At 44.3% G+C, this 22,585-nt stretch overlaps 1 protein-coding gene across 50 annotated transcripts in view; it reads right to left on the bottom strand.

Annotated features, from left to right (window-relative positions):
- The window catches only part of FNBP1 (formin binding protein 1), a 164,718-nt gene that overhangs the window by 96,781 nt on the left and 45,352 nt on the right, over nucleotides 1–22,585 (bottom strand). For all 50 annotated transcript variants that reach the window (XR_013405451.1, XR_013405453.1, XM_077967759.1 and 47 more), the window contains exon 2: nucleotides 13,432–13,547. Coding sequence is in view for 48 of the 50 variants with exons in the window: in XM_077967759.1 (XP_077823885.1) it covers nucleotides 13,432–13,547 (116 nt within the window). In the remaining 2 variants the exon portion in view is untranslated. The remainder of the gene's footprint in view (nucleotides 1–13,431; nucleotides 13,548–22,585) is intronic.

Raw genomic sequence — 22,585 nt, 5'->3', positions numbered from 1 at the left:
CCATGTTGCTGAGGCTGGTCACAAACTCCCAGCCTCAAGCAATCCTCTCACCTCAGCCTCCCAAAGTGCTGGAATTACAGGCATGAGCCACCGTGCCCAGACTACTACATGCTTTTAAATATTAATCATTTTGGCCAGGCGCGGTGGCTCAAGCCTGTAATCCCAGCATTTTGGGAGGCCGAGACAGGTGGATCACGAGGTCAGGAGATCGAGGCCATCCTGGCTAACCCGGTGAAACCCCGTCTCTACTAAAAAATACAAAAAGCTAGCCGGGCAAGGTGGCGGGCGCCTGTAGTCCCAGCTACTCGGGAGGCTGAGGCAGGAGAATGGTGTAAACCCGGGAGGTGGAGCTTGCAGTGAGCTGAGATCTGGCCCCTGCACTCCAGCCTGGGCGACAGAGCGAGACTCTGTCTCCAAAAAAAATAAAAAAATTAAAAATTAATCATTTCTTCTGTTACCTGTAACTTACAAATTGAAAATACTACTTCTAAATTCACACCTTATATAAAAATTATTCCAAAATGTTAAATCCACATTTTCTTTGTAGCTTCCTTCCAGTCCTTAGCAGCCATAAAAATCATGTAAGTTTTATATCTAGTTGAAGGAAGCCTTACTTGAGTCTGAATCTATTGATCCAGGTAAAACCAGTACTCTTTATAGTTCTCTTTTACCAGTCAAATCCTAAACAGGATTAAATTAGATCCCTTGTAGGTGATATACGGTAAAGACCATTGAGTTCTGATGAATGGGAATCACTTTGACAATACTGCCATATATAGCATTCAAAATGCTTATTAAAAGCACTAATAAATAATTCACTCTATAAATACCAGCATAAACCTAGAAGCTAAAGAGATCTCGAAGTGAACTTCATTTCTAAGGATATTTATCTCAGGAACTACAAAAAAAGGTCAACTTTCCATTGCTGTTCTCTTGGGACAAGCTTTTTGCCCATTTGTATTACCGTTATTTAAAAAACGAACACGGTTCGTTTGGGCATAGTGGCTCACACCTGTAATCCCAGCACTTTGGGAGGCCAAGGTAGGCAGATCGTGAGTTCAAGACCAGCCTGGCCAACACGGAGAAACCCTGTCTCTACTAAAAATACAAAAATTAGCTGGGCATGGTGGCACATACCTGTAGTCCCAGCTACTTGGGAGGGTGATACAGGAGAATCGCTTAAACCTGGGAGGCGGAGGTTGCAGTGAGCTGAGATCATGCCACTGCACTCCAGCCCGGGTGACAGAGAGAGACTTCGTCTCAAAACAAAACAATCAGGCCGGCGCGGTGGCTCAAGCCTGTAATCCCAGCACTTTGGGAGGCCGAGACGGGCGGATCACGAGGTCAGGAGATGGAGACCATCCTGGCTAACACGGTGAAACCCCGTCTCTACTAAAAAATACAAAAAACTAGCCGGGCAAGGTGGCGGGCGCCTGTAGTCCCAGCTACTCGGGAGGCTGAGGCAGGAGAATGGCATAAACCTGGGAGGCGGAGCTTGCAGTGAGCTGAGATCCGGCCACTGCACTCCAGCCCGGGCGACAGAGCAAGACTCCGTCTCAAAAAAAAAAAAACAAAAAACAAACAAAACCCATAACAACACAACAAAAAAAAACAAACAAGCAAATAAACCACTTAAAAAAACTTTTGGCCGGGCGCGGTGGCTCAAGCCTGTAATCCCAGCACTTTGGGAGGCCGAGGCGGGCGGATCACGAGGTCAGGAGATCGAGACCATCCTGGCTGACACGGTGAAACCCCGTCTCTACTAAAAAATACAAAAAACTAGCTGGGCGAGGTGGCGGGCGCCTGTAGTCCCAGCTACTGGGGAGGCTGAGGCAGGAGAATTGCGTGAACCCAGGAGGCGGAGCCTGCAGTGAGCTGAGATCCGGCCACTGCACTCCAGCCTGGGCGGCAGAGCGAGACTCCGTCTCAAAAAAAAAAAAAACAACAAAAAAACAAAAAAAAAACTTTTGATTTATGGGGTCTTTCTGAGAAATCTGACGTGTTTTCAGGTAGAAAATCTCAACTTGTTTTTCAGGTAGCCTAACTAAAAGGTAAAAGAAAAAAATAAACATTCTTTTATAAGGATGGTGGATTTAGACCTGGCTGATTCGAAAACCCACAGGAAGGCTTTAAAAATTAATTACTCGGCCCTATTCCAGAGCCTCTGCAACAGAAGGTCCAGGGTGGGGCCCAAGAATGTTTTGTGTTTTCTTCACTCTTTTATTTTTTTAAAGCTCACCACAAGATTTCTGGATCAAGATGGCAGAATAAAATGCAGCCAGAGAATTGTGCTTTCCCAACAACAAAAGGTGAAAAAATAAAAGTCAGGGAAAATTTTAACAGCAGAAAACTAAAAAAAAAAAAAGAAGAAGAAGAAAGGAGTCTAACCTCAGTCCATACACTTTAGAAAGTAATGACAAAGAAGAGAAACAGAAAATTCTAGGACAGAATGGAGCTGAATCCTTCCTCCCCATCACAGAAAGGGAAATAACGTCCACTAACACTGAAAGTCAACCCAGACAGAAGTAAACTGGGAGGTAAGCACTCAGGGAATAGTGATGGAAAAATTCTGAGAGGAAGACATCTATGCTGACCACCCAAGGCCTTGGGCAGAAGCCGGGGCTCGCCCCCGGGAGGTCCACTTTCCAGGCTTCAGGCTAAGTGCCCTGGGGGTTCACCCCACACCCAGGGAGTCCACAGGATTAGGGATATGGGTGGGCTGTGTCCCTACCCAAATCTCAACTTGAATTGTATCTCCCAGAATTCCCACATGCTGTGGGAGGGACCCAGGGGGAGGTAATTGGATCATGGGGCGCTGGTCTTTCCTGTGCTATTTTCGTGATAATGAATAAGTCTCACAAGATCTGATGGGTTTATCAGGTGTTTCCGCTTTTGCTTCTTCCTCATTTTCCCTTGCTGCTGCCATGTAAGAAATGCCTTTTTGCCCTCAGCCATGATTCTGAGGCCTCCCCAGCCATGTGGAACTGTAAGTCAAATTAAACCTCTTTTTCTTCCCAGTCTCGGGTATGTCTTTATCAGCGGCGTGAAAACGGACTAATACAATTAGGAAAATCTTTGACCTAATGGTGTAAACCCCATAACAGAACCTCTAACAAAGTTTCAGAAGAAATGACAGAGCTCAGAGTCTCAAAGTCAGGCCCTTTCCCCACCCCGACTCTACAAACACCTGTCCTTGGCCTTCAGCAAACCAAGCAGAACATACAATACCCCAGCCTCAAGTGGAACTCCAAGGGAAAGACCAGTGGCACCAGAAATGGAAGGAAGCGTGGCAAGGAACACTCACCTACACTCCATCAGAGCAGACGGCACCGGTGCGGCTCACGTTAGAATCAAATACACGACCGGTGTTGGCCTAAGACCTTTACGCTCTTTACCTCATTAAGCCCGCTCAGCAACCTTATAAGGTGAGGATGATAATGATGATGATTCACATTTTACAGATGAAAAAGATGAAACAAGGAGAGTAATTTGACTCAATTCATACTGCTATTAAGTGGAAGAACCAGGATTACATCCCAGGCATTGGGACTCTTGAGTCTGATGAACTCAACCACTTCACTAAACTGCCCCTATTAAACAGAAGCCAGGTGGCCAGGGGCGGTGGCTCATGCCTGTAATCCCAGCAGTTGGGAGGCCGAGGTGGGCGGATCATCTGAGGTCAGGAGTTTGAGACAAGCCTGGCCAACATGGCAAGACCCTGTCTCTACTAAAAATACAAAAATTAGCCAGCCATGGGCCGGGCGTGGTGGCTCATGCCTGTAATCCCAGAACTCTGGGAGACGGAGGCGGGTGGATCACCTGAGGACAGGAGTTTCAGACCAGCCTGACATGGTGAAACCCCGTCTCTACTAAAAATACAAAATTAGCCAGGTGTGGTGGTGGTGCATGCCTGTAATCCCAACTACTCGGGAGGCTGAGGCAGGAGAATCGCTTCAACCCAGGAGGCAGTGGTTGCAGTGAGCCAAGATTGCACCACTGCACTCTAGCCTGGGCAACAAGGGCAAAGCTCCATCTCAAAAAAAAAAAAAAAAAAAAATCACCAGGTGTGGTGGTGTGTGCCTGTAATCCCAGCTGCTTGGGAGGCTGAGGCAGGAGAATTGCTTGAACCTGGGAGGCAGAGGTTGCGGTGAGCTGAGATCGCACCACTGCATTCCAGCCTGGGCAACAGAGTAAGACTTTGTCTCAATAAATAAATAAATAAATAAATAAATAAATAAATAAAAGCAAGGTGAAAGATATGACAGGTAATACAGAAGGAAAAGGAAAAAAAAACTGCAGTCTGCAAGAAAACAGATAAGGAAAATAAGCAAAAATCACCCTCCTCCAGATTATTTATACTATAGACAAACTTAGTAAAAACACAAAGGCAATAAATCCAGAATCCCAACACTACAGGATAAAATAAAATGGAATGAGAAGGAAGACACAAAGCTGAGGAAATGAACTAGGGACTAAAATATACCACTATAGAACCCATCAATAAATGAGGGTGGATATCAAATTTAATAGAGGAAAGGTTTGAAATAACCATAATGTGAAAACAATCAGAAAAAAAAAAAGGATCTAAAGAATAAGATGAAATGTAAGGATAACTCATATCTCTGAAGTATATGACCCAGTAAGTAGAACAGAAAAAACATTCAGACATAATCAAAGAACGTTCCCCTGAAATAAATGAAGCATAGAATTTACACTGGAAAGAGCTCTAAGAAAAGCTATCTGATAAACGATGATCAACTCCAATGAAGTTATCAGACTGCTAAGATGAACTAAAATTATTCATATATTTACTCAGAAGCAGCCATGTTGCCTACAGAGAAAAACATTTGGCTGGCCCCAGACTCTTCCTCCAAAAGACGATGCAGCCACATGGAGAGAGAAAGAAATTGTGACCAGAGAACAACCAAGTCAAAGTGTTAAAGTATGGTGGCATTCTCAAGCAAGAAAGAACTCAGGGAACACGTCCCAAGCTCTAACTAGGGGGAACATATTCTTCTTTAATGCCGAGAGTCAAGGAGAGACGCTGTTGTAGAGAGAAGTGTTGAGATGACTCTACATTCAAATATAGAACTACGACAAAACGGGTTTCAGAACCAAGTCATATAACTCAACTGGAAGAAGGAGCAAAATATGTATACATATTTTCCTTATCTTTCATAGCAGGCAATTGAGCCTGTTAAAAATTTCAACATGGAATTATACACAATAACATCCTACAAGGTTTTTTTCATAATCTTTTTGATAAATTTTACAAAAGTTTAATATTTATTTTTTTTGAGACAGTCCGTCACCCAGGCTGGAGTGCAGTGGCGTCATCTTGGCTCACTGCAACCTCCGCCTCCTGAGTAGCTGGGGTTACAGGCATGTGCCACCATGCCTGGCTAATTTTTGTGCTTTTAGTAGAGAGACGGGGTTTCACCATATTAGCCAGGCTGGTCTCAAACTCCTAACGTCAGGTCATCTGCCCGCCTCGGCCTCCTCAAATGCTAGGATTACAGGTATAAGCCACCATGCCTGACCTAAAGAGTTTAATTTTTAAAGCTTAGCAGATCCCTCAGTTTCACTTTATTGTCGTTTATACTGTTAAATTTAAATTCACTTTATATATATGATATATACAATATGCAATATGTTGTATAAAATGATTTCACCTAGTTACCCTCTATATACAATGAGCTCCAATTAAAAACAGACCAAGACGCCGGGCGCGGTGGCTCAAGCCTGTAATCCCAGCACTTTGGGAGGCCGAGGCGGGCGGATCACAAGGTCAGGAGATCGAGACCACAGTGAAACCCCGTCTCTACTAAAAATACAAAAAATTAGCCGGGCGCGGTGGCGGGCGCCTGTAGTCCCAGCTACTCAGGAGGCTGAGGCAGGAGAATGGCGGGAACCCGGGAGGCGGAGCTTGCAGTGAGCCGAGATCGCGCCACTGCACTCCAGCCTGGGCAACAGCGTGAGACTCCGTCTCAAAAAAAAAAAAAAAAAAACAGACCAAGACTTGAATGGTTCATTTTTTAAAAGCATAAATGGCTCAGATGTATCAAAAGATGTTCAACCCCCATGCATACTAAGAGAAATGCAAGTTAAGACCTAGATGTACCAATTGTTAAGTATCAAGTTGACAAAGATCAGTTTGGAAACAAAGCAGCAGTGAGGGTGAGGTTGAGCAGGCCCTGTTACTCTGCTAACAGAGTGTCAGGGGCCATAGCTTCTGGAAAGGGACTGGAGATCATGCCACTGCACTCCAGCCTGGGTGACAGAAACTCCGTCTCAAAAATAAATTAGGTTCAGACTCAGAAAAAAAAAATTAGGAATTTCAACCTACACTATCTTGAATAGATAAGTGACCTACAGCAGGGGTTGGCAAACATTTTCTGTAAAGGACCAGAAAGCAAATATTTCAGGGCCAGGTGTGGTGGCTCATGACTGTAATCCCAGCACTTTGGGAGGCCGAGGCAGGTGGATCATGAGGTCAGGAGTTTGAGATCAGCCTGGCCAATATGGTGAAACCCCACCTCTACTAAAAATATGAAAATTAGCCAGGCATGGTGGCGTGTGCCTATAGTCCCCGCTGTTCAGGAGGCTGAGGCAGGAGAATCCCTTGAACCCGGGAGGTGGAGGTTGCAGTGAGCCGAGATTGTGCCACTGCACTCCAGCCTGGATGACAGAGTGAGACTCCGTCTAAAAAAAAAAAATTTAGACTTGCAGGTAACTGCATCTCTTTTGCAACTACTCAACAGCCAATTGTCCGCAAAAGTGGCCATAGACAATATGCATAGGCACGGCAACATTCCAACAAATCTTTATTTACAGAACCAAGTAGTGGATGGATTTGGCCCATGCTAAGACCTGATCTACAGGAATCAAAGTCTCCTATGTTTATGTCTTAAAATAAGTTAGCATTTTCCCCTGCAATGCAGAAAAAAAAATATTTAATGATAGATGTCTCTCCCAAAGGTCACACTATTTTTAAACATCATATTACCATTTCAAGCAAGTATCTGTTGAATATGTTGTTGCCACACTGGCCTTTCTATTCCTTGTACATGTTCCCATCTCAGGACCTTTGTACTTGCTCCCCCCACATCCTCACATGTCTGGCTTCTTTTTATGATTCACTTCTCAAGCAATGGGTTTTCCCTGACCAGCCTAGCTAAGTAACAACCCCTGACTTCATTCTCTATCGCATCATTGCGTTTACATATTTGGAGTCATAAACGCTATCTTAAATACTTGAATTTTTTGCTAATTTGCATGCAGTTCTGTTATCCGCTGTGAGAAGGTGAGCACTCCAGGTTCAGGCACTTCCTGCGTCTCGTTCATTAAAGCATCCCTAGTGACTGGCACCTCGTTGTTCTTTTTGTTGTTAAAATCTCATCAGCTCTCACAGGCCGGTGCAAACACATAATTCCCCATAAAGCAAAGCTGGCTAAATATCTTAGGCCTGTACCCTGCCGATTCACTCACAATCTACAAATATTTACTGGGCACCTACTATATGCCAGGCACTGTTCTGCACTGTGACACATTAGTGAGCACAACCCAAAGATCCCCACCCATAAGGGGCTTGCATTCTAGCTGAGAGGCTGCAGGAGACAGTGAGCAGTAAATATAATAACACAGATTTCTCTGGGAAGGTTTGGGGAGATGTTGTTCAAATGAGACAAAATTTTAGGAGAAATAAGTTCAAGAGATCTAGTGTACAACATGGTGTCTCCAGTTAATAACAATGTATTGTATACTTGAAAATTGCCAGGCCGGGTGCTCACACCTGTAATCCCAGCAGGTAAGAGGCCTCGGCGGGAGGATCGCTTGAACCCAGAAGTTCAAGAACAGCATGGGCAACATGGTGAAATTCTGTCTCTAAAAAAAATACAAAAATTAGCCGGGTGTGGCAGCGCATTCCTGTGGTCCCAGCTACTTGGGAGGCTGAGGTGGGAGGATCACTTGAGCCTGGGAGGTGAGCCAAGATCATGCCGCTGCACTCCACCCGAGATGACAGTGAGACCCTGTCTCAAGAAAGAGGGAAGGGAAGGGGAGGGAAAGAGAGGGGTTGCTAACTTGCTAGAAGAGTAGATTTTAATGTTCTTACCACAAAAAAAATTAAGTTTGTGCAGTGATGCATATGTTAATTAGCCTGATTTGGGCATTCTGCAGTGTATACATATTTCAAAACATCATGTTGTATACCATAAATATATATAATTTTATATACAAATAATATAGAAAGATATATTGTCAATTTTCAAAACTAAATAAATGAGAAGACTATAGAAAATGGTAGAAAGTTACCAGTAATATAGGAAAAGTGAAAAGCAAAGCAGGCTAAGTGGGCTAGGGGACGAAGTGGGCCTCACTGAGCAGAAACTGGAAGGAGGAGAGGGAGTCAGGCACGTGGAGCCTGGGGAAGAACACACAGGTGATATCTGCATGGAAGGGCCAGCACAGTAGCTCTCGGGTGAGGGGATGCCTGGCATGTACAAGAAACAGGAAGGAGGCCTCTGTATGGTTACAGCAGAGAGAAGGAGGAAGAGAGTTAAAACAGATGATGTCAGAAAGGTGTGGGGACCAGATTACACAAGGTTTTGTAGGACTTTCACTGTAAAGTTTTTGGATTTACTCTGAATGAAATGGGGACGCATTGGAATTTTGAACAGAGGAGTACTGTAATCCGGCTGCTTTGTAGAAATCAGGGAATAGGGGATAGAGGTAGAATAAGGGAAACTAATTAGTAGACTCATCATAACCAGGAAAAAGATCATGGACCACATAGCCCATGTGACATGGACCACAGGGGCAGCAGTGGAGGTGATAATGAGTGTCAGTTCCTGGATAAATCTGTAGAGGAGCCAAGATTTCCTGATGGCTTGGGATGGGGAGTGTGAGAATGTGAGAGAAAGAAGAGAGCCACAGATGATGACACCAGGGTTTTTTTTTTTTTTTTTTTTTTTGAGATGGAGTCTTGTTCTGTCACACAGGCTGGAGTGCAATGGCACAATCTCGGCTCACTGCAACCTCTGCCGGCCGGGTTTCAAGGGATTCTCCTGCCTTAGTGTCCTGAGTAGCTAGGATTACAGGTACCCGCCACCAAGCCTGGCTAATGTTTTTGTATTTTTAATAGAGACAGGGTTTCACCATGTTGGATGGGCTGGCCTTGAACTCTTGATCTCAAGTGATTCGCCCGCACCTGGGTGATGCTACGGTTTTTGACCTACACCAGGAAGGATGCAGCTACCCTCAGGTGAGTGGAGGAAAATCTAGGTCGTGGAAATGCAGGTTTTTATTTTTTTTGAGATAGGGTCTTGCTCTGTTGCCCAGGCTAGAGTGGAGTAGTGCAATCATGGCTCAATGCAGCCCCAGTGTCTTAGGCTCAAGCATCCACCCTCCTCAGCCTCTCGAATAGGTGAGACTACAGGTGTGCGCCACCATGCCTGGCTAATTTTTAAAAATTCTTTTTAGAGGCAAGGTCTTGCTATGTTGCTCAGGCTCGTCTCCAACTCCTGGCCTCAAGTACCCACCTCAGCCTCCTGAAGTGCTGAGATTTTAGGTGTGAGCCACTTCACTTGGCCTAGACATGTGGATTTTTAAGTTGGGGAGATCAGGAGTTCAGTTTCAGACATGTTACATTTCAGATGGTTTTTAGATGTTTCTTTTCTTTCTTTTTTTTGAGACGGAGTCTTGCTCTGTCACCCAGGCTGGAGTGCAATGGTACAATCTCGGCTCACTGCAAGCTCTGCCTCCCAGGTTCATGCCACTCTCCTGCCTCAGCCTCCTGAGTAGCTGGGACTACAGGTGCCCACCACCATGTCCAGCTGATTTTTTGTATTTTTAGTAGAGATGGGGTTTCACCGTGTTAACCAGGATGGTCTCGATCTCCTGACCTCGTGATCTGCCCGCCTCGGCCTCCGAGGCGGGATTACAGGCATGAGCCACTGCGCCCGACCAAGTTTTTAGACATTTCTAAGTGGAGATTTTGAGCAAGCTGTTTCTGGAATTCAGGAGAGAGGTCTGGCTTGGAGATCCATATCTGCGAGTTGTTGCCATACGGATCATGCCTAAAGCCATGAGACAGTTGAGGTCACCGGGAGAGTACAGACTAGGAAGGGAGAAGGACTGAGAAGCAGGTGCTGGGCACAGCGATGTGAAGAGGAGGCGCCAACAAGGGAGACTGTGGTAGGAAGAACACCAGTAGCCTACTCGAGAACTCACACGTAGCCCATTTTCACACGAAAGGCAACACTGCATGACAGTGCAGTATTCAAATAATCAAAGTGAAAGAGGCCATGTTCTATTTCTACTTTCAGTTTGAAAAGCCTTGACATGTTTACGAGGCTGATATGCACACAGGGCACTGGAAACTGATCTGGATTCTCCACTTAGAAAAATTATTTCATTGGCCGGGCGCAGTGGCTCACGCTTGTAATCCCAGCACTTTGGGAGGCCGAGGCGGGCAGATCACAACGTCAGGAAATCGAGACCGTCCTGGCTAACAAGATGAAACCCCATCTCTAATAAAAATACAAAAAAATTAGCTGGGCGTTGTGGCCGGCGCCTGCAGTCCCAGCTACTCAGGAGGCTGAGGCAGGAGAATGGCGTGAACCCAGGAGGCGGAGCTTGCAGTGAGCCGAGATTGCACCACTGCACTCCAGCCTGGGTGACAGAGCGAGACTCCTTCTCAAAAAAAAAAAAAAAGAAAAAAAGAAAAATTATTTCATTGTGTGATGTTTTACATGTTATTCACTCAATAAAAACAAAATCTGGGGCCAGGCACAGTGGTTCACACCTGTAATCCCAGCTTGCTGAAACAACAACAGAAACCCTTATAAGAACGCATAGCTCTTTTTTTTTTTTTTTTTTTTTTTTTGAGATGGAGTCTTGCTCTGTTGCCCAGGCTGGAATGCAGTGGCATGATCTTGGCTCACTGCAACCTCCACCTCCTGGGTTCAAGCGATTTTCCTGCCCCAGCCTCCTGAATAGCTGGGATTACAGGTGCCCGCCACCACACCCAGCTAATTTTTGTATTTTTAGTAGAGACAGGGTTTCACCATCTTGACCAGGCTGGTCTCAAACTCCTGACCTCGTGATCCACCCTCCTCGGCCTCCCAAAGTGCTGGGATTATAGGCGTAAGCCACTGCGCCTGGCCAAGAACTCATATCTCTTATGCAGATGCTCTTTGGATTAAAACTCAATGGTGAGGGAGCTTGAAGAAAGTTTTTTTTTAGAAAAAAAAGAAACAAGGGGACAGGCACGGTGGCTCACACCTGTAATCCCAGCACTTTGGGAGGCCAAGGCAGGCGGATCACCTGAGGTCAGGAGTTCAAGACCAGCCTGGCCAACATGGTGAAACAGCCCCTCTACTAAAACTACAAAAATTAGCCAGGCATGGTGACACGAACCTGTAATCCCAGTTACTTGGGAGGCTGAGGCAGGAGAATTGCTTGAACCTGGGAGGCGGAGATTGCAGTGAGCTGAGATTGTGCCACTGCACTCCAGCCTGGGCGATAGAGTGAAACTGTCTCAAAAAAAAAAAAAAAAAAAGACAAAACTAAATGTTTCTAAATCAAAAGCATCTAGCTCTTTAACAGGCCTTAAAACAATATCCACAAACCAATTCAACTACAACTACACAACAAGAAATCATTATAGACTTGCATGCCACTTCAAGTTCAAGCTTAGTTCTACCAAGAACTTTTAAATAAAAACACAAATTTCTTGGATAATCTCATCATTAAAGATGTAAGGAGATCCAAAATACTTAAAAAAAAAAATAGAGACAGGGGTCTCACTATGTTGCTCAGGCTGGTCTTGAACTCTCTGGACTCATTCAATCCTCCCTCATCGGCCTCCAAAAGTGCTGTGATTGCAGGCGTGAGCCACCACTCCTGGCCCCAAAGTACTTTTTTTTTTTTTTTTCTTTGAGAAGGCGTTTCACTCAGTCACCCAGGCTAGAGTGCAGTGGCACAATCTGGGCTCACTGCAACCTCTACCTCCCGGGTTCAAGCGATTCTCGTGCCTTGCCCTCCCAAGTAGCTGGGATTACAGGCGCCTGCCACCACGCCCCACTAATTTTTGTATTTTTAGTAAAGGCGGGGTTTCACCATGTCGGCCAGGCTGGTCTCGAACTCCTGACCTCAGGCAATCCGCCCACCTCTGCCTCCCGAAGTGCTGGGATTACAGGCATTAGCCACTGTGACCAGTCTGAAGTATTTTTAAAATACTATCTACAGGACCCCTCAACACATTACTGGAGGGAGTGTGAATTAGTACAAGCACCTTGGAAAACGGTTGAACCCTATCCACCAAAGCTAAGCATATGAGTAGCCGGTGACCGTGCAATTAGACGCCCAGGTAGATCCTAGGAAATGTGTTCAGATACACACAAAAAGCCTTGTACAATAATGCTCGCTGGAGTGCTACTCATTATATGCCTAAATTGGAAACAACCAATCACCTAGTCAGTAGAACGGATGAGTTCTGGTGCATTCATAGACCAAAATACTCAACAGCAATGAAAATAAGCAGACTCCCGCCACATGTTACCACATGGTGAATCTCACAAATGTAATATAGAACAGCCTGTAATCCCAGCACTTTGGGAGGCCGAGGCGGGCGGATCACAAGGTCAGGAGATCGAGACCACAGTGAAACCCCGTCTCTACTAAAAATACAAAAAATTAGCCGGGCGCGGTGGCGGGCGCCTGTAGTCCCAGCTACTCAGGAGGCTGAGGCAGGAGAATGGCGGGAACCCGGGAGGCGGAGCTTGCAGTGAGCCGAGATCGCGCCACTGCACTCCAGCCTGGGCAACAGCGTGAGACTCCGTCTCAAAAAAAAAAAAAAAAAAAAAAAATATATATATATATATAGAACAAAAGAAGCCAGATACACAAGAATGCATACTAAATGATTACACTCATGTAGAGTTCAAAAGTGGGCACTACTAATCCATGTGGTTAGAAGTCAGGAGAGTGGTTACCATTGTGGGGAAAGTAGGGAGCTGGAGGGGGCCAGGGGGCCTCTCAGGCTGGTCTTTCTGTTTCTTGACCTGGGTGCCCGGTTACATGAGTGTGTTCACACTGTCAAAATTCATGGAGCTGCACACTTATGATTTGTGTAATTCTCTGTACATATGTTATTAATATATTTCAAGAAAAAGTTTACTGAAAAACAAGCTGATCCAAAACTCAGCAAATATCTTGTTAAAAAAAAAATGGGGCCTTAAAGCAGTAATTTAGGTTTTATTATTCTATGAAAATTAATTTTCTGTATGAGAAACAATCACTCCTATTCAAATATTACCTTACATAAAAGGAAAAATATTTAAAATATACATTTATACTATAAAATGAGAATATATGTTATCCTTACATCATTTTGCAGTTAACAAATAACTTTTTTCAATATCAACTTACCTGAGTTGCTTTGCATAGCTGAGTTCAATCTCTGTCCTTTCTTTCACAAACTTGATACATTTCTCAAGAGTATCAATTCCCCACTGTGTGTGTTTTTCTAAGTTGTCAAACTGATCCTGTTAAAACAAACCAAGACGGAAGTTATAGTCTTTCCCTGTGATTAACATAATTTCAATGAATAATTCTCTTAACAATATATTACTACATACAAAGTAGTACTAATATTTTCCATGATTATACTTGAGGTGCTTTTTTGTTGAGCCATTTTTAATCAACATTACCAAATTTGGTTTGAAAACTGCCTGCAGTACTGAACTCGAACCTATTCATTCATATTTCCTATTCCTTTTAGAAACATAATTTTTAGATATAACTGATGTCTCAGTGCAAAGAAAAATGTCATTCCCAGACGCCAAAAACCGACAGGTGAAACACACACACAAACGCAGCCACACACGATTTGCACCTTAACTGTTATCTATGGGTAATCATTCAAAACAGCTGATTGAATCTGAGCTGAGGAACTGGGTGGGGGAAGCATTACAAAATTTTGCTTTCTTCAAATGATTAAAATAAAACACATGGATTTTATTATTTCAAACATATAACAAGCTTACATTGTGAACCAGGAACACTGCCTGGAGCTGGGGAACCAAAATGAACAAAAATACATCCTGAGTTTGCCTTGTGCCTCGGGGTTTCTGGTCTGGAAGAATAAGAGGGAGCCTGGGTAACATAGTGAGACCCCATCTCTACAAAAAAATTTTAAAAATTAGCTGGGCATGGTGTTGTACCACTGCACTCCAGCCTGGGTATAAGAGCATGACTCTGTTCCCCCAAATAAACAATGAGAGGGGACAGGTATGCTAGCAACAGCTATTGCAAAGACATGGAGATATCCAGGAATCGGGTGGATCTGTCCTGCTTGAGTGCAAGGTGGAGGTGGGTGGGGCAGAAGGGAACTGGAGTTGGCGAGTGATGAAACTAAAGACAGCCCAGGACTAGATCACCCAAGGCCTTGAAGGATGAGCTTAGCAGTTTAGATTGTCCAGCAGGCACAAGAGGACTTGGAAGAGGAAGCCAGGAAATGGCTCCAACAGTCTAGATGAGACAAAATAGGCACAGAAGGGAAGAATTCCTGGGACATTTAACAAATACAATCAACCAGTGTGTGAGTGGCCGATTGGATGTGGAGGCTGTGAAGGGTATGAGGGGGAGGGAGGATTCCAGAGTGACTTTCAGGTTCTGCTTCCCGGAATTAAACAGAAGATCCAGATAAGAAAGAGCTACAGTTTGGGGTGAAAATTAAATGTCGTTTTGACATGTTGAATGAGGGACTGGCATGTCCAGAAGAGAGCTGGAGACACAGAAGGACTTAGAACTCAAGAAGGGCGGGGAGTGAGTAGGTGGATCTGAAGCAACAGCCGAGGATCAGAAAACCAAAGATGACAACAAGGATGCACAGAATTAACAAAGAGGGCCTGGCCCAGGAAGTAGAGCCCTGAAAGGACTAAGGGGAACGAGCCAGAGAGGGCATGAGCACATCACAGGGAAGAGAGAATTTCAATGGAAATGGGATTCTCCATGGAAAATTTGCTGCGTCCTGAGAGGTAACAGTCATAGATGAGGGTTCTAGCCCCAGCAAAGGGATTTCACAGAGACAGGCCCCCAAATGTTTCAAGTTTTAGTCATTTGCCTGTAAGACGCAGATATAATCTAATTTCCTAATTTCACAACTCAGTCGTGAGGATCATGCGAAATGCAGAAGTACCAACTCAAATATAACAATATAAAGCTAGTATTTAATCCTATGCTTGTGCAATCTAACAGTATACATTTAATGTCTTCAGACTGTTTTTTGTTTGTTGGCTGGTTGGTTTTGAGGCAGAGTCGTGCTCTTTCACCCAGGCTGCAGTGCAGTAGTGTGATCTCAGTTTGCTGCTGCTTCCCAGGCTCAAGTGATCTTCCCACTTCAGCCTCCTGAGTAACTAGGACTATCGGCACCCACCACCATGCCTTCACTAATTTTTGTATTTTTTGTAGAGAGGAGGTCTCACTATGATGCCCAGGCTGGCCTTGAATTCCTGGGCTAAAGTGATCCTCCTGCCTTGGCTTCCCAAAGTGCTGGGATTACAAATGTGAGCCATTGCCTCCGGCCGGCCTGTTTTTTTTTAAACCACTTTATTGAGATATAATTGAGATTTTGGCTGGGTGAGGTGGCTCACGCCTGTAATCCTGGCACTTTGGGAGGCCGAGGCGGGTGGATCACTTGAGGCCAGGAGTTCGAGACCAGCCTGGACAACATGGTGAAACCCCATCTCTACTAAAAATACAAAATTAGCCGGGTGTGGTGGCGCGCACCTGTAATTCCAGCTACTCAGGAGTCTGAGGGAGGCGGGAGAATTGCTTGAACCCAGGAGGCGGAGGTTGCAGTGAGCCAAGATTATGTCACTGCACTCCAGCATGGGCGATAGAATGAGACTTTGTCTCGAAAAATTAAATACAAAATAAAAATAAATAAAAATCAGTGCAAAATGTTTGTCTTTTTTTTTTTTTTTTTTTTTTTTTTGAGACGGAGTCTCGCTCTGTCGCCCAGGCTGGAGTGCAGTGGCGCAATCTCGGCTCACTGCAAGCTCTGCTTCCCAGGTTCACGCCATTCTCCCGCCTCAGCCTCCGGAGTAGCTGGGACTACAGGCGCCCACCACCATGCCTGGCTAATTTCTTTTTTTTGTATTTTTAGTAGAGACGGGGTTTCACCACGTTAGCCAGGATGGTCTCTATCTCCCGACTTCGTGATCCGCCTGCCTCGGCCTCCCAAAGTGCTGGGATTACAGGCTTGAGCCACCGCGCCCGGCCCAATGTTTGTCTTTATAACTAATAAGTTTTAATATTTAAAGTTGATTCTTGGTCCTCAATAATATATACTCCACAAACCCCTAGATTTCAGTTTAAGAAACAATAGATTATGTTATCGGTAAAGTCAAGGGTCATCAAGTAAGCTAATAGTGTAAACAAGACTGCAGATCAATTTAAACTACTTGAGAGAACAAATATACACACAATTCAAGCTATGATTACAAATTGAGCACGCGACTTTGTCAAAGCCCTCTGCTTATCAGTAACCCTTTGTGGATCTAGTTTCACAGTAATCATATTTATTTTTAAAATGATTAACAATTAGCAGGGCATCATGGCACATGCCTGTAGTCCCAGCTACTAGGGAGGCTGAAGCAGGAGGATCACTTGAGCCCAGGAGTTCGAGGCTGCAGTGAGTCATGATCAGGCTACTGCGCTCCAGCCTGAGCATCAAAGCAAGACCCTGTCTCAAAAAACAAAAACCAAAAACATAAACACCCTTCCCTTTATTTAAAAGCCCTCTCCCAGCTGGCTGTGGTGGCTCACAGCCAAAATTCCAGCACTTTGGGAGGCCATGGTGGGTGGATCACTTGAGGTCAGGAGTTTGAGACTAGCCTGGCCAACACAGTCATCTCTACTAAAAATACAAAAGTTAGCCAGGCATAGTGGCATACACCTGTAATCCAAGCTACTCAGGAGGCTGAGGCAGGAGAATCCATTGAACTCAGAAGACGGAGCTTGCAGTGAGCCGAGATTGTACGACTGCACTCCAGCCTGGGCGACAGAGAGAGACTGTCTCAAAAAAAAACAAAAACAAAAACAAAATCAAAAACAAAAACAAAAAAATGTGGCCAGGCACTGTGGCTCACGCCTGTAATCCCAGCACTTTGGGAGGCTGAGGCGGGAGGATCACCTGAGGTCAGGAGTTTGAGACCAGCCTGGCCAACATGGTGAAACTAAAAATGCTAAATTAGCCGGGCATGGTGGTGCGCGCCTATAATCCCAGTTACTTGGGAGTCTGAGGCAGGAGAATCACTTGAGCGGAGGTTGAAGTGAGCCGAGATCGCACCATTGCACTCCAGCCTGGTCAAAAAGAACGAAACTCCATCTCAAAAAAAATAAAAAAGCCCTCTCCCTGTATGATTTCCCATCATCTCCAAAGCCTTCATTATTCTCAGCAGTCATAGATGCCACCTTGAAAACTTGCTAAGAGGACATGCTCTTAGGTTTCATTCTTGGCCTGTTAACAGCCTGACTACAGATTTCCCCCCATCATATCACTTTGCATTCAAACTGATGTATACTGTACAAAGCAATAGCTTTCGATACCAAAGCCCTTAAACACAACAGAAAAAGCCCATCTACATTTGAATTGAGTCCACCTTAAAAATTACTGACCTCAATCCAACAATATGTTTTCCATAAAGTCATCTGTATTCAGGACCACTCTACAAGCTATAATAAAGCGTATACCAAGATGACAGAGTCCAAATAAGATAGAAGATCTTAAGAATAAAAACCTTACTCAGTAACAAATGAGCTGGTGCTTGTTTGTGACTATAGCAGAGTTCTTTTGATGCTCTGTGAAACCTGAGGATGCCCCCACGCTCTTGCTATCACATGAATTGCTGCAGCACTGACTTGACAGCAGCTAGAAGAAAATTCAACACAGATGAAAAACTAATCAACCCACTTACATTCTTGACTAAAATGTGGAAAAGTTAATGGAAAAAAAAAATCCAAATCTTAAAAGGACTCCTTTGTGAGCAAATATTATAAATGGTTCTTTAAAAACAGCCTTTGCTATTTGGGGATGGTGTCATCAAAAATGCATCCCTTCCTGCTTGATGTCACATCATAGTGGTTCTGGGGACCCCTTTGCCCTCTTAAAAATCACTGACAACCAGCCAGCCACGGTGGCTCACGCCTATAATCCCACCATTTTGGGAGGTCAAGGTGGGTGGATCACTTGAGATCTCAATCCAACAATATGTTTATATGTCAAGACCAGCCTGGCCAACATGGTGAAACCTCATCTCTACAAAACAAAAACACAAAAAGTAGCCGGGCATGGTGGCACACACCTGTAGTCCCAGCTACTCAGGAGGGCGAGGCACGAGAATCACTTGAACCCGGGAGGGAGAGGTTGCAGTGAGTGGAGATCGTGCCTCTGCACTCTAGCCTGGGGCGACAGAGTGAGTGAGACTCTGTCTCAAAAAAAAAAAAAAAACAAAAACTGAGAATCCCAAAGAGCTTTTGTGCGAGTGAGTTACATCTATCAATATTTACTCAATCAGAAATTTAAAATGGAGAGATTTTTAAAGGTATTTATTCATTTTAAAAGAAAACAAACCCATTACCATTACATGTTAATGGAAAGAGCATGTTTTTAATTTTATTTTTATTTCTTTATTTTTTTATTTTTTTGAGGCGGAGTCTCGCTCTGTCGCCCAGGCTGGAGTGCAGTGGCTGGATCTCGGCTCACTGCAAGCTCTGCCTCCCGGGTTTACGCCATTCTCCTGCCTCAGCCTCCCAAGTAGCTGGGACTACAGGTGCCCGCCACCTCGCCCGGCTAGTTTTTTTTTTTGTATTTTTTAGTAGAGACGGAGTTTCACCGTGTTAGCCAGGATGGTCTCGATCTCCTGACCTCGTGATCCGCCCGTCTCGGCCTCCCAAAGTGCTGGGATTACAGGCTTGAGCCACCGCGCCCAGCCACATGTTTTTATTTTTATTTTTATTTTTATTTTTTTATTTTTTAAAAAATTTATTTATTATTATTATACTTTAAGTTGTAGATGTTTTTATTTTTAAAGGCTATACTTTCCAAAACAAAAAAACAGAAGAATGGCACCGTGTTACATTTTTGCAGATCTCTTTAATGTGCAGCTTAATAGAAGACAGCTGGATTATCACAGGGGCTTCTGCATTCAATCTATTACGATTCTTTACTTTGGTTGAAATATGTGAAAAAAACACAACTTCACACAGATACGTAGCTAGAAAACAGGATACTTCAAGGCCCTTTTCAGATCAGTGCAGACGTTCTTCTTTGATACCACACCAAAACTTGACAAACCACAGCTTCTCAAAGGCTAGTTGCAATATGAAATCTGAAACCATAGAGATGAAGTTTCCAACTCAGCTACAGTAAGATCCACTGGTCCACCTTACATTTCGAATGGATCTTTTACCTGCATATGATTGTGTAAATTATTCATTGATCATTTAGAAAATATCTCAGCCGGGTGTGGTGGCCCACACTTCCAATCCCAGCACTTTGGGAGGCGGAAGCGGGCGGGTCATCTGAGGTTTGGAGTTCAAGACCAGCCTGGTTAAAATGGCGAAACCCCGTCTCTACTAAAAATACAAAAATTAGCCGGGTGTGGTGGTGTGTGCCTGTAATCTCAGCTACTCAGGAGGCTAAGACAGGAGAATTGCTTGAACCTGGGAAGGGGAGGTTGCAGATCTCAGTTGAGTTGAGATCGTGCCACTGCACTCCAGCCTGAGTGACAGAGTGAGACTCCATCTCAAAAAAAAAAAAAGAAAAAGAAAAGAAAAGCCGGGCGCAGTGGCTCACGCCTGTAATCTCAACACTTTGGGAGGCCAAGACGGGCGGATCACGAGGTCAGGAGATCGAGATCATCCTGGCTAACACGGTGAAACCCCGTCTCTACTAAAAAAAAAAAAATACAAAAAATTAGCCAGGCGTGGAGGCGGGCATCCTGTAGTCCCAGCTACTCGGGAGGCTGAGGCAGGAGAATGGCAGGAACCCAGGAGGCGGAGCTTGCAGTGAGCCGAGATGGTGCCACTGCACTCCAGCCTGGGTGACAGAGCGAGACTCGGTCTCAAAAAAAAAAATATATATATATATGTGTGTATATATATATATGTGTGTATATATATATCATTGATATATGCAGATCTTCCAACTATTGAAACATTTCTTATAAAATATTTTTTGAATCACATTTGTTTATATCAGTACCAATCTCATCTTTTCTGATAAGTGTTTAATATTTGGAAGCTGTCAATCTCACAGTGGAAATACAATTTCCCCAAGTTCTAATTTTCACTTTAAAGCTAGAATTTTATTATTGGCAACAAACATTGCCAGCTGTTTCCCTGAAGTGACAGGCTAACTTCATTTATTTCTGAGAAAATGTTTGCCAAATACTCAAAAGTTTATCGATCATTCTTTGAAGTAAAAATGGTGTTTCATGAAAAAAGCAGCTAGTGCAACTTACAACTCAGGATCATGTATTTTAGTCTGCACTAAAGTGCTTCTCATCTTACTATACATACTATTAAAAAGATGTATCTTCAAGGGTTGTGATCACACTGTTTCATTAAGAACATTTTCAAGTAAAACTGAATTTTTTTACAACAGCTAATGGTGGCCTGGGTGTGGTGGCTCACACCTGTAATCCCTGCACTTTGGGAGGCCGAGGCGGGCGGATGACAAGGTCAAGAGATTGAGACCAGCCTGGGCAACATGGTGAAACCCCATCTATAATAAAAATACAAAAAATTAGCCAGGAGTGGTGGCGGTCGCCTGTAATCCCAGCTACTCTGCAGACCGAGGCAGGAGAATCACTTGAACCCGGGAGGCGGAGGTTGCAATGAGTCGAGATCGTTCCACTGCACTCCAGCCCAAGCAACAGTACGAGACACCATTTCAAAAAAAAAAAAAAAAAAAGCTAATGGTGAAGAATATAGTAGTTACCAGTGCAATTTAGAGCTACAGCCTTGATTCATTTCTTTTGTAACATTGGTGCAATGTCAACACAGTTAAAAACACAATCCTTATTAAAATAGTTTTGACCTTGTAAACTCCATGAGAAGGTTTCAGGAACCTCCAGAGGTCCAGGGACCATACTTTGAGAACCACTATCATATAACATATATGCTAAAATTTCTATTTCAGGTTGGGTGTGGTGGCTCAGGCCTGTAATCCTAGCACTTTGGGAGGCTGAGGCAGGCGGCTCACCTGAGGTCAGGAGTTCGAGACCAGCCTGGCTAACATGGTGAAACCCCATCTCTACTAAAAATACAAAAATTACTTCCTGGCTGGGCATGGTGGCTCATGGCTGTAATCCCAGCACTTTGGGAGGCCAAGGCAGACAGATCGCCTGAGGTCAGGAGTTCAAGGCCAGCCTGGCCAACATGGTGGATTGGCCAGGCATGATGGTGAGCACCTGTAATCCCAGCTACTCGGGAGGCTGAGGAGGGAGAATCATTTGAACCTTGAAGGCAGAGGTTGCAGTAAGCTGAGATTGTGCCACTGCACTCCAGCCTGGGCAACAGAGTGAGACTTCTGGCTCAAAAGAGAAAAAAAAAAAAAAAAAAAAAAAAAAGCCAGGCGTGGAGGACCATGCCTGTAATCCTAGCTACTCGGGAGGCTGAGGCAGGAGAATCGCTTGAACCTGGGAGGCCGAGGTTGCAGTGAGCTGAGATTGTGCCATTGCATTCCAGCCTGGGCAACAAAGCAAGATTCCATCTAAAAAACTAAACAAAATTTCTATTTCAAAGTTGTACATTCTAAACATTAAGAAACTTAGGTAATAAGCAACCTAATAGAAAATGTTTATTTTATGGGTGCATACTGTGTATACGTACTGCTATTGTTTGGATGTTTGTCCCCTCAAACCTCATGTTGAAATCTGATCCCCAATGTCAGAGGTGGGGCCTAATGTGAGGCCTTGGGTCATGGGGGCAGATCCTTCACGAATACCTTGGTGCCATCCTTGATGTAATGGGTGAGTTCTTGCTCTACTAGTCCTGGCCAGAGCTGGTTGTTAGACAGCCCGGCGCCTCCCCCGCCTCCATTGCTCCCTCTCTGGCCACGTGACCTCTGCCATGCAGGCTCCTCTTCACCTTCTACTATGAATGGAGCAGGTGCCTTATCTTGAACTTTTCCAGATATCAGAATTATGAGCCAAATATTTTTTTCTTTATTAATTACCTAGCCTCAGACACTCTTGTATAAGCACCACTAAACAGACTATAACCCATACTTTCAACTATTCACTCTAAGATTGCCACGAGGACTACAAATGGATGTTTCCAAGCTGTTGGTTACAACCTGATGGTACCTTTGAGGAACCTTGCTGAAGCACTCACCCAACATCACACTTCACCTTGACCTTACACTCCCCCTTGACCTTGACCTCACACTGCTCCTTGAATTCAAACCAACCAAAGGTGTGTGCCAGGTGCTGTTAGCTATGAGACGCTGAATAAGCTGAAGAGTTGAATGAAAAAAGTGTTATTGTGTTAATCAATATATAATTGCCATATT

This window comes from Macaca mulatta, chromosome 15, assembly GCF_049350105.2.
Source record: "Macaca mulatta isolate MMU2019108-1 chromosome 15, T2T-MMU8v2.0, whole genome shotgun sequence".
NCBI lineage: Eukaryota > Metazoa > Chordata > Mammalia > Primates > Cercopithecidae > Macaca > Macaca mulatta.
The sequence above is the reverse complement of the archived record's forward strand: the minus strand, read 5'-3'. Positions and strand labels throughout refer to the sequence as shown.